The sequence below is a fragment of the Xenopus tropicalis genome, chromosome 1, assembly GCF_000004195.4.
Source record: "Xenopus tropicalis strain Nigerian chromosome 1, UCB_Xtro_10.0, whole genome shotgun sequence".
In the NCBI taxonomy this organism is placed as follows: Eukaryota; Metazoa; Chordata; class Amphibia; order Anura; family Pipidae; genus Xenopus; species Xenopus tropicalis.
In genome coordinates, this window is record NC_030677.2 from 163,611,496 (window position 1) to 163,624,181 (window position 12,686).

Sequence of the window (12,686 nt, forward strand, 5' to 3'; positions counted from 1 at the left end):
ACCCCATTCTCACCAAAAGGGAGGACTGAGCAGAACTATAACATAACTATAACATTTCTCTTTATGTTTCAAAAGTCTTTGCTTTATCACTTTATTTGTACAGGTCCATATAAGAAGAGAGAAATATTTAAGGCTACATAAATCATGATAAGGGTTTAGTGTAATAAGTTGAACTTCCCCTCCATTCCCCCCATTCCCCATGAGGCTTTATCGGGACCCAACTGCTGCGACAAACCAGTGTAGAGTGCCTTCAGCAGTGTGCAGCTCTACAGACTCAAATCCCTCCTGGCTCCGTATAACTGCGCCACCACCATGCCGGCTCAGCTTCACATAACGGTTTATTGGGCAAAAAAGCAGCACATTCTCCGCGCCTTTATTTCAGAAAGTAAAAGCGTCATCACCAGCAACCCCAGCCAGGGTACCAGACTTGCTAGCAGGCCCCCAGCTTTGCTGCCTAGTCACGTGTGCAACACACTGTATGAGAGTAGGGCCTGACAACTCACGTGATGCCGTAGCTCCGCCCTTTCCCATTACTCTGATCCTGCTCTGTACCATGGCGAGAGGATGGAGTGTGGCGGTGGGATACAGTGCGTTACCTGTCTTGCTTGTCACTTGCCTTGTGCAGCGCTGCTGGGCAATGCACACTAAAGGCTCTCTGGCCCTGGACCACATCACTTTCTACAAGGTACTGGGCTGGGGACATTAAGCTTTAACCCCCCCCCAAGAGAGTCAATAGTCATAACGTTCTGCTCCCTGTAGTGATTTCTCAAGGCTGCTTTCCATTTCATGCTGTCCTTTGTTGTGCAGGGTGTCAGCCAGATTATTTTTTAGAAATCTAACATCTAGCTATTCCACCTTCTAATAAATGACTATGCAGGTCCTGTGCAACTATCATTCCAAATGTCATTGTTACTAGGTGTTCCTTTAATAATGCTTATCTTTTCTGTTGTATCTTCATTCTGTGCATGATAAATATGTATAGACTGTCTCATTCTCATATATATATATATACACATACACACACGCTATATTATTAATGATTTTTAATAACTGCAGAACTGAAGATATTATTATGTTATGTCCCAATTAACTAATAGGCTAACAAACAAAAAGGAACCGAAAGTAACGGGGGATATCCTCTAGCCTGACCAATCATGTAACACCAAGGGGCTGATTTACTAACCCACGAACGGGTCGAAATGAGTCCGATTGCGTTTTTTTCGTAAAGATCGGTATTTTGCGATTTTTTCGTATGTTTTGCGATTTTCTCGGTGTCTTTACGAATTTTTCGTTACCAATACGATTTTTGCGTAAAAACGCGAGTTTTTCGTAGCCATTACGAAAGTTGCGTAAAATCTTGCGATTTTTCGTAGCGTTAAAACTTGCGCAAAAAGTTGCGCTTTTTTCGTAGCATTAAAACTTACGCGAAACTTCGCACCTTTTAAGTTTTAACGCTACGAAAAAATCGCAAGATTTTACGCAACTTTCGTAAAGGCTACGAAAAACTCGCGTTTTTACACAAAAATCGTATTGGTAACGAAAAATTTGTAAAGACGCCGAAAAAATCGCAAAACATACGAAAAAGTCGCAAAATGTTCGTTTTCAAGTCGGAACTTTTCCAATTCGGGTCGGATTCGTGGGTTAGTAAATCAGCCCCTAAGTGTCAGATTGCACAAAGAGTCCAGAGCCGGGGTGGGCTGTTTGTGAATGTGAATCTGTTAAAGGACAGGATATTCCCTGCACTGAGCAATGAGCGGCAGGCTGTATTCTTGCATAAGATGTTTTTCATTTTTGTAATTTTTTGAAGCATGGATTATTATATATCGTATGCAATCCGTAAATTTTAAATGACCATTGTTAACAGATTCTTCATTCTGCAAAGGAGACTTACATTTTTGCAAAGGTTCCAGATAACAATAAAAGCATTCATCTTCACAATTTTGTCACCACTCCAAGAGGAGCAACAATACCTTGGATGGACTTCTTTGGCCAGTGTTACATGGGTTGTTATTTTGTCCACCATTGCCCTCGATTAAAGATCATCAGTGGACAAAATGTGTGCCATAGGCTGAATACACAAAATGTTTTGTTTGCTGCCATTATTTAAAATGGCCTCTATCATTACTTTTAAGTAATGGCATATAAGGAGATTCTGGTAATTTTTAGTTTTGACACCTAATTAATTTCCTACATGCAAGTGGGAGACACAGAGCTTTATTGTTATGGCATAAAATTGCCTCTTACTTATTCCCATAGCAATCTGGACTGCATCAAAAATTGTTATTCTAAGCTACATACCACATTTTCAAGCATCAGTCACTTAACCCAGTGTTTTTCAACCTTTTTTGGGCAAAGGCACACTTGTTTCATGAAAAAAATCACGAGGCACACCACCATTAGAAAATGTTAAAAAATTTAACTCTGTGCCCAGCAGCAGTGCCCCCTAGTACACTGGTGCCCAGCAGCAGTGCCCCCCTAGTACATTGGTGCCAAGAGCAGTGCCCCCCTAGTACATTGGTGCCAAGAGCAGTGCCCCCCTAGTACATTGGTGCCAAGAGCAGTGCCCCCCTAGTACATTGGTGCCCAGCAGCAGTGCCCCCCTAGTACATTGGTGCCAGCAGCAGTGCCCCCCTAGTACATTGGTGCCCAGCAGCAGTGCCCCCCTAGTACATTGGTGCCAAGAGCAGTGCCCCCCTAGTACATTGGTGCCCAGCAGCAGTGCCCCCCAGTACATTGGTGCCAAGAGCCAGCCCCCCTAGTACATTGGTGCCCAGCAGCAGTGCCCCCATAAGTCAGTGTGCCCCGTGGCCGCCCCAATACATTGGTGCCCAGCAGCATTTTACTTCTGCTCTTCGGCGGCTTCTGCAGCATCTTCCCCTCACGCGCGCCGCCTCTGCACTTCTGCCTACACACGACCGCACACAGGCCCTTTTATAACGTTGCGCCCCGTGCGTACTGACGTCACCCGTACACACGGGGCGCAACCAATGACAGGGCCCGGATTTTATTAAAGGGGGCCCGAGCTACTAAGAAAAACTGTAGCATCGCCGGGCCCCCTTTGAAAGTAAAAATTGCGGCCCTGCCTACGGCACACCAGGCAACATCTCGTGTGCCGCGGAACAGTGGTTGAAAAACGCTGACTTAACCCATGAGCACACTTGGGCAAATGTCTAAAAATAAATGGGAGCTGATCTTGAATGTTTTGCTGTCTGATCCCTGAGCTGGAAACCGCATGCCCTAAAAGAGCAAGTAAAACTTTCCCTTTTATAATTGAGCAACAATAAACTGGACCACCTGGCAGTGACACCCTCTTGAACAACATTAATCATAAGTGCCAAAATGTATCTGTGCTTCTTTTGTGCCAAACAAGTTGAGTTACAGGACTGGCTGGGCCACTTCCATGTTGTGCTCACAGGAGCATGTGATTAGAGAGCTAGATGCTTTGCACTCTAGGAACACAGATAAACTGTGAGAACATTAGTACGTTATTTCTAATACACTCTGATTAACATGACCTATAAAATACTGGGCTGTATTGCAATGTATTTTACCACCATAAATTGATACAAAATAACAAAAAATATAGAAAGATACTAAAGTAACAAAAAAAAAGGCTTGGTTGGTTTTTCAGATATTGCTTCCATTATGCTGGATGCTGAGATATGTACTCCAAGTCTGTGGCCCCCATTGGAGCTCTATTGAGGCACACGCATGTGTGTACCTGTTCTGAAACACTTTTGAAATATGCTAATACACCGATGTGCGTCATATACTTCCAATGGCTAGGGAGCTTCTAAAATAAACTGTGTCCTCAAATGAACACCACACTTGTTCTGTTACTGTATGAAAGCTATATTTTCTATGTTTTCATGTATGTATATTTTGATTTATATAGCACTACTTGTGTACACAATGCTGAACATTTGTTATGGTAAATTAGTGACTTCATGAACAGCCAGGGGGAATATCAATTTAATATAATGCAATATTTTATTTACAGCCCAATGTGCTTGACGTATTTTCAAATAATGTAAAAGGTTACTTCGAACATGTTAGCAACAAAGTGAGATACCATTAAATGGCATTATACAACCTAGTTATTGATTGCAAATTTTAAATAATACATTTTTGAGAAGGAATTTTAGAGTTAGGCTTGTAGAATGCATAGGCAACACATTTCTACTTATTAGAAAATGGTGGGTGCACATGGTGATGGCCTGCCAGGCATCAAGGAGAGAATAAACACCAGATATTTCTGTTGGAATTTTGCATGCAGGCCATCATTCTCTGTGACTACTTATTTTTGCCATTTCTTCTTTGTGTGCAGGTCATCCCAAAGAGTAGGTTTGTGCTGGTAAAATTTGACACTCAATATCCATATGGAGTTCAACAAGACGAGTTCAAACAATTGGCAGAAAGTTCCTCTTCCAGTAAAGACCTTCTTGTTGCTCATGTAGGAATATCAGGTAACCATCAGACCAACATGTGCATTGAGTGCTTATTATTGGGATGTTGTGCATTACCTTTAAGATAAGCAACCCTGACTTCTAATGTTCCATAGTGACTTGGCTGTTGAAGCGTGGGGGGGTTTAGGACCTATAATACCAAAAAATGAAAGGGGTAATGTACTGTTGCCCTGTACTAGTTAAAGATGTGTTTGCTTTGCTCTACTATAGTTTATATAAATAAGCAGCTGTGTTGTCATGGGGGTAGGTATTTAAGCTAAATAAGTCAAATCACACTTGTTTACATAGCAAATAACAAATAAACTGTGTACAATATAATTATTAATTTCTGACTTAGAAAGATAAACAGTGGTCTGTATAGAAATAAAGAATAAAACAGGTTAAACTTTATAAAATAGGACATCCTTTGGCAAAAAATAGTAGGCTCAACAGATACAAACTTTAAATATAAAAGTAAAATTCATTGAAAATAAAGTATTAATAGATACAGGGTTGCATCTGGGTCTGCAGCCATGGTGAAGGGGGGGGGGGGGGGGATTTTTTTATGTTGACAGTACAGTTTTACTCCCTAATATGAAAGAGCAGAATTTCCCATTACAAAAACAGAAGTTGATGTCTAATAGACCATTAGCATATAAACACTGGGGCAGAAAAGACAATCTGCTGCCTTTTGCTATCTGAATGTGTGTGTGCTGATGGCACGGGATCAGTCACTTAGGGGCAGATTTATCAAAATGTGAGTTTAAAGCTTAATACATAAAAACTCACCCACTTACCTCTATTCCTTTCTATGGGATTTTTAGAAGCGTATTTATCAAATGGTGAGTTCTAACTTTCATTCATTGATAAATTGGCTTATAAAAATCCCATAGGGATGAATAGAAAGTGAGTGAGTTTTTCTCTGGTAAACTCTAATCTCACATTTTGATAAATATGCCCCTTAGTGTACATGCAGAGCATATTTTAGCATGGAAAAGCCTATTAGCCTACAACATACCAGGAGTGGCCAAGTTCCTAATGTCAGAAACGGCACTGAATTGGTAATTGTTTTGTTTTTGCCTATACTTAATGCCCAGTTCACCGAGTGATATCATTTAAAAGGGTTGCTTACCTCAGTATTTCAGTACTTCAATATTAGAAAACAGTTATAAAGAAAACAAAGAAAGCAGCTGAAAAATCTATTTTATTTTAAGTCAGTATTATTTATCTTTTCCCATGCCTCAAATGCCCAGGAACATGCCTTTATCTTAAACGTATTGAGATTAATTACCAAGGCCCTACCTACTTCTCATAACAAACATGTCATGATCAAAATTACAATTCAAGTTATAGCTGTGTAAGCATTACTGTTATATATTTGTGTTATATTTCCAAAAAATAATTGAAAAAAATAATACCACTACCAGGGCTGCTCCTGCCATGAGGCAAGATGAGAACCTTGGTAGCAAAAAGCTGAATTTCTGTTTTTTAAGACGGAAAATCGTCTCTTCTAGTGTAGAGAGTGTAAATATGCTCTCTGCATTAGCGATGCAGTGCCCCCCCTACCCTGGACCCATTCCAATGCTGTAGAGGTAAGCACGGAGTGGATGGGGGGGTGGTAGCATTGGGGCTGCTGCCTCAAAACCATTGGAATGCAACACAAATAGGGCTACCCATTAGTGATGACATATGGCCAAACAGCCCAAACTTTTAACAAGGCCCTTGCCACTTGTAATGCCCCTGTATTGTCTTTGCTCCCACCAGCTCCCACCTCCTTTTTTTATTATGATTTATGCTTCTTGGACCGGCCCTGTCCAATTTTAGGGCATGTGAGAGTTAGGAAATTCCTAAACTACGTCCTGTACAGAATATGCCAGCATGTGTATTACAGTAATGGTTTTTCTTGTATAACATTATTTATTCAGATAAGGTTTTTTTTTTTTTTAAACAAAAATTATGTTTAACCAAATGAATTACACAAACAAGATAATGTGATGTAAAAATGATTATAGATCATATCTAATGCAATATCAGAGGTTTCAGATGATTTGGCCTGTATCCTCCTTTGCTGTTCAAGATCCACCCCATGATTACAGATAAACGTGTGGGATCTATTATGCGAATTGCTTGGGAGCTGTGGGTTTTTCCAGATAAGGTATTTTGTGGTAATTTAGGTCACCATACTTAGTGTGCTAAAAAATGTATATAAACTCAATAGGATTTTTTTTGCCACAAATATGGATTAATGCAATTTAGTTACTATAAAGTACAAGGTACTATTTTAATAATACAGAGAAAATTACAGTGACATAACTTTTTTTATCTTAACATTTTTATAAAGTGTAAGTATTATAAGGGAAGTTCACAATTAGCATTTTATCACTCTTACAGTTTCATACAGATAGGTGCCAAGTGCCCACAGATACCCCTACATAGCATAACCTTTAAATCAATCTAACCATACCAGAGAAATCACATTATTGAAATACGCGGCAGTGGCAAATTGAGCTTGTGACAGAACTCCCCTATGCCATTGTCCTAAATAGATTAGTTTGATGTTTTTCATGTTTTTATATTAGTACCACAAAAATTCTAATGACTTACTTGGTGGATATTTTGCTGGCATTTTCCACATACACAGAAACACCAGTGCCTTATATTGGTATTGGACCCCTTATCCAGAAACTCATTATCCAGACCAGAATAGTACCTTATACTCCATCCCAACAAAGACATAATCATTATTAGAGCCAAACCCGTCATATTGGGTTTAATTACTGTTTAAATATTTTTTAGTAGACTTAAGGTAGGAGATCCAAATTGCTGAAAAATCCCTTATCCGGAAAACCTCAGGTCCCGGGCATTCTGGATAATGGGTCCCATACCTGTACTGCATCCTCCCATTCATTTTGCATGCATGTCCTTGTCACTGTTCACGTGGAGCAGAAAAAACTGTAAAGTTTTGCTAAAAAAGCTGAAATTGCCCTTTAAGCTGCAAGTCTCAGTTCCCCCAAAAGACAATTGTGCCTCAGTGCAGGTGTGGCTTGTTAACATTCTGGGCTCTCTGCCAAAAGCTTCTTATTTAATTAAACGTGAGAAACAATGTATCTAAGTGCAGATGAAGCTTGTTAAGATTTCTGGGCTCTCTGCCAAAAGCTACTTTTTAATTAAGTTTGTATCTTTTTTAGCTTTAGTGCAGGAGCTCAAAGAGAAGAATCTGAGACTGCGGGTTGAGCTGTCCTGCGAAAATCGGGACAGTTATTATTATTAACATTTATTTATAAAGCGCCAACATATTCTGCAGCACTGAACAATAAGTGGGTTTTATACATTGGACATACAGAGTAACATATAAAGCAATCAATAACCGATACAAGAGGTGAAGAGGGCCCTGCCCAAAAGAGCTTACAATCTACAAGGAGAAAGGGTTGAGACACAAGGTGTGAGAATGGGCATGACCAGAGTTGTGAGAGGTGTGGCACAGGGTATTGCTAAACTAGATTAGGGTAAGCTTCTCTAAATAAATGTGTTTTTAGAGATCTCTTGAAGTCAGAGAGATTGGGAGAAAGTCTGACAGTTTGTGGGAGCGAATTCCAGAGAAGGGGGGCAGCCCTTGCAAAGTCTTGAATGCGAGCGTGTGGGGAGGGAATGAGAGAGGAGTTGAGGAGCAGGTCAGTAGAGGAGCGTAACAAGCGGGTTGGATGGTACCTAGAGATGAGTTCAGAGATGTAGGGTGGGGCAGAGTTATGAACTGCTTTGAATGTGAGAGTCATTAGTTTGAATTTTATCCTGGATGGTAGGGGAAGCCAGTGTAGGGATTGGCAGAGTGGCACGGCAGAGGAGGAGCGGTTGGAGAGGTGTATGGGCCTGGCAGCAGTATTCATTATGGACTGGAGAGGGGACAGTCTTTGGAGGGGAAGGCCAATTAATAGGGAGTTACAGTAGTCCAGGCAAGATATTATAAGAGAATGAATAAGAATTTTGGCAGCATCTTGGGTGATAAATGATCGTATTTTGGAGATATTTGGGAGGTATGCGCTATGCGTGCTGCTTTGATAGCAGGGCCTATAACAATACCCAACAACCCATACCTGGAAAATGTTCTAATTTTTAAAAAAAATCCCAACTAAGTTATTATTAATCCTCATTGGGGCAAAACATTAATATTGGGTTTAATTTATATTTTAATGAGTTTTTAAAAGATTTAAGATATAGAGATCCAAATTACTGAAAGGTCCCTTATTCTGAAAATCCCAGGTCCCAAGCATTCTCGATAACTGGTCCCATACCTGTACTTCATTTCGGTACACGCTGTTTATAAATGTAATGAAAATATATACAGATCCACTTTTCTGCCCTGACAGGAATGACATGTCTGTCAGTTCATATACAGGCTTACATGTTGGTGGAGAAACCACCTAGAATAACATAGTTCTATGTACAAATTCTAGTATAATCCACCTTTCCCCAGCAGTACAGGAATAAGGAGGCTGAGAGAGCACTGGTAAAAAGGCTGGAATTTGGGAGGGAGCATAGCAGTACCTGATAAACAAGCAGAAAATGTGATGGAAAGGGGGAAGGGAAAGCACTTCACAAGAGGAGGCAGCTGACACTGAGCTTGACAAAGCTTGTAAAGGGAGTGGAAGTTAATAAATGTTTATGTAGTGGTAAAGAGGGGGAAGGGAGAGTTGAAAATGCCTATATTGACAATACAGCCATGCACTGACCTTTCGAAGCATTTGGAAAACGAGGAGGGAATGTTCAAAAACAGGGAGGCTGGAAACAATATTTGGACGGTATATGGCTGTGTAACGAATTAACTTGGCACTTAAAAGATCTGCTACTCTAAACAGGTTTTTTCACAATCGCTCATATAATTATATGAGCAACAAAGCACAATGCATTGTATGTATGTATAACATTATTTATAAAGCACTACATATGTATTCAGCACTGTACAATCTTATAATGTAGAACATACATACAGGGAGCAAAATCATTAAAATAAATAAGTAGAAATACACAAAGATAATGTGCTAAGAGACATGGTATAAAGGAGGTCCCTGCCCTGTAGAACTTACAGTGTAGTAGGTGAGTAACATGCAGACACAAATCAGAGGGCAATGGTGCACAAAGGTTTGGGCATTGGCCCTGAAGTGTAAGGACTGGGTGGGAACACCTAGCATGGTGCATACCACATTTAGGTTGTAGCAACTTGTGGGGGATACAAAAATGTTAGTATCTTGAATAGATATCATAGCAAGTCTTCTGGCACCAACAATCAGCACTCTGAGATCACTGCTAATTCTGGGGCTGCTACCGCCTGAGACAGCATCCCCAATGCTGCCCCCTCTCTCCCGCTCTGTGCTTACAACTTTAGCGTCATAGCGGGTCCAGGGGGGCCGCATCACTGGTGCAGAGAGCGATATTGTGCTCTCTGTACTAGCAGAGCCAAATTTTCATTTTTAAAAATGAAAATGCAGCTCTTAAGGTTACCTTAGTCAACTATTTGCCGCCCCTGGTAACTGGATGCTCCCTGCCGCCTGAGGCAAGGTTCTCACCTTGCCTCGTGACAGGAGCAGCTTTATCTGAGATGCATGCTAAAGCATTAACTAGCACTGCTGGCTCAGCCATGGATCCTCTGCATTGAATGGAACGCAATTCATGTTGCATAGAGGCTCAAATTTGTACTCTTTAGTGCACCATTGATTAAGCGCTGTATCCATATTGAAAATCTGGCACATTACACAGTGATCCCTGATGCAAGAAGCATTGCATTTAACTCCTGCCCTTTGCCTTTAGGGTCTTGTCATTAACGAAGTAGAAGTGGGACATGCATGCAGACACCCATGGGCTACCCACACGCACAGTCCTAAATGGCATAATTCTCTTTCAGGCAACTCTGTTTGTAGTCTACTAAAAAAAAAGGCAGTTTATGCCACCTCCCCCATAATAAGCCCCTTTTCCTGCAAAAAAAATAGGTCTGTTACCATCTGATAACTGGAAGATACATCACTTCCCTTTAGGGAAAAAGTCTTACTGTTTTGTTGTAGCTTTCCTTATCCTTCTGCCCAGAATGACAGTGTTGTTTAGCTTACTATACCAGCATCACTAGGCCATATCCTAGGTATTAGCTCTGCCCACAGTGTTTCTAACACCAGCAGAATTTTGTGTTGGGGCCTATTGGTGTGTGACAGGACCAGGGTATCCCTTTGACAATACTTCGTAAAAATGCTAGCCTTTTGATGTCATTATAAATACCTTTCGGTTGAAAAAGCTTCATACTAAAAATCGATTCAATTTTATTTAACTCCATTTGAGTGTAAATGTAAGTAAATTATTAATTTTGATATTGATGTTAATACTTGACACCAGGGGCATATTTGTGAAATGGCAAGACTGTGTTTTTTCAAATTGTATTTTTAGCAGTTAAAAAAGTCTCAAAAGTATGATGATGACACTGTGCTTGTGTTTATACATACAGTATATTTTAATCTTTTTCGAGCCATAGGAGTTCCCAACAACCAATTTCAGTGCAACCAGACAAAATTGTTACATTTTTGTAAGGCTGGTGTGCACTGATGTGTGGGGCGGTGCTTAGATAACAAAATGTGGACCCTTGTCTATAAAAAAAGAGCAAAAAATATATATGGAGGCTCAAAAGAGAAAGAAATCACAAATATAAAGGATCATTTCATGATAAGGATGGTCGTATTATAATGGTCGTACAAAATCTTTACAAATCTGTATGGACACCTTTATTCCTTTGAGCACACAATGCCTGGAGGACAGGCAGATACAATTTTAGGGCTGTTGCACACTAACTGATTTGACTCCAGCAGTGCTGTCAAGGAGTCAGAACTCCCTGTTCTTTATATGTCCATGACAAAACTGTGAGTGCAGGGTGATGTACTCTGGGGAAGAAGTACAACAGATTAATACAAATTATCATAATTAAACAGAACGTAATAAAAACAGTTCTGATTCTGTAAGGATCTTTGGATATTCCATTTAGGCTAGTGGCACACACCATGTTTTTTATCTATGCCAGTGGAGAAAAAGACATTCTGCTCCTATTGTGTGCAGTAGCAGACTTGGCATACACTGTAAATATTACTTTGTAACAGCAAATAATTCACCTGACCATGCACCAGATGAATGAATCTTTATCATCCTGCATGCTTTATTAGTGAGAGGTCAGTAATGTTGAGGCTATTTTATATAAATCTATAAGTAATGTCTTATTTTTACAGATTATGGAGACAAACTTAATCTGGAACTGGCTGAAAAATTCAACTTGGATAAAGAAAAATTTCCCTATTACTACTTGTTTGTGAATGGGAATATTGCAAATCCTGTAATTTATGTAGGTCCTGTAAAGACCAGTGCAATCCAACTTTGGCTGAAAACTCAAGGGGTATATTTAGGAATGCCAGGCTGCATAGAACAATATGATGCCTTGGCTGGAGAATTCTTATTAACCACTGAGAAAGAAAAACAGAGTAATTTATTGATCAGGGCAAGGGCCTTGATGGCAGAAGCTGGAGAGTCAGAGAAACATGCGGCAGAGCAGTACATCAAGATCATGAGTAAAATCATAGATCAAGGAGAAAACTTTGCCCACAATGAATATGAACGCATAACTAAACTGATCGAAAAGAACCAAATGAGCCAACCCAAGAAGGACGATCTCCAGAAGAGGCTCAATATCCTTAGCAGCTTTCAAAACAAAAACACAATGAGAGAAGAGCTCTGAACGATGACCTGATTCTTCCATGTTTATTTTATGGGCAGCAAATTTATAAAAACATTTGTCTTACAACCCAAGAATAATGCAAGAATTTAAACACTGCAACAGTCATTATAAATAACATCTGTTTCCAAGTTCAGTAATCCGTGTTTATCATGTTCTGAAGCCAAACTACAGTTCAGTTAAGGATTATGGGCAGTTTGCCTTCATCATGTATTGCCTTCTTTGTAGATGTGTTTTCCTTTATGGTTTTTTTATGGACAGCACATGCAGGGGAACATTAAATTGCAATATGGAGGCAACACACAGATACATACCTGCAACATGCTACATGGGAACGTAAAGATATTGGATCAGTTATCTAAAAAAACCTTTAGGGCAGGGGTACATGGGGAGATTAGTCACCCAGCGATAAATCTCCCCACAATGCCATCCCACCGGCTAGAATGTAAATTGCCGGTGGGATGGCATACGCGCCGTTGCGATGTCCC

The 12,686-nt window shown here is 40.1% G+C and overlaps 1 protein-coding gene across 1 annotated transcript; it reads left to right on the forward strand.

Annotated features, from left to right (window-relative positions):
* The first annotated feature begins 498 nt into the window (after positions 1 to 498).
* On the forward strand, positions 499 to 12,338 carry erp29 (endoplasmic reticulum protein 29). Its single transcript, XM_002940125.5, has 3 exons — positions 499 to 685; positions 4,328 to 4,466; positions 11,699 to 12,338. The coding sequence occupies exons 1-3, from the start codon at positions 554 to 556 to the stop codon at positions 12,199 to 12,201; spliced, it is 774 nt and encodes a 257-aa protein (XP_002940171.3). The 5' UTR covers positions 499 to 553; the 3' UTR covers positions 12,202 to 12,338.
* Positions 12,339 to 12,686: the final 348 nt, after the last annotated feature.

Coding starts and splice junctions, on each gene's coding strand:
- erp29 (XM_002940125.5), top strand. CDS start 554: ATGGCGAGAGGATGGAGTGTGGCGGTGGGATACAGTGCGTTACCTGTC. Junction 686..4,327: donor ACCACATCACTTTCTACAAG/GTACTGGGCTGG, acceptor CTTTGTGTGCAG/GTCATCCCAAAGAGTAGGTT. Junction 4,467..11,698: donor TGCTCATGTAGGAATATCAG/GTAACCATCAGA, acceptor TTATTTTTACAG/ATTATGGAGACAAACTTAAT.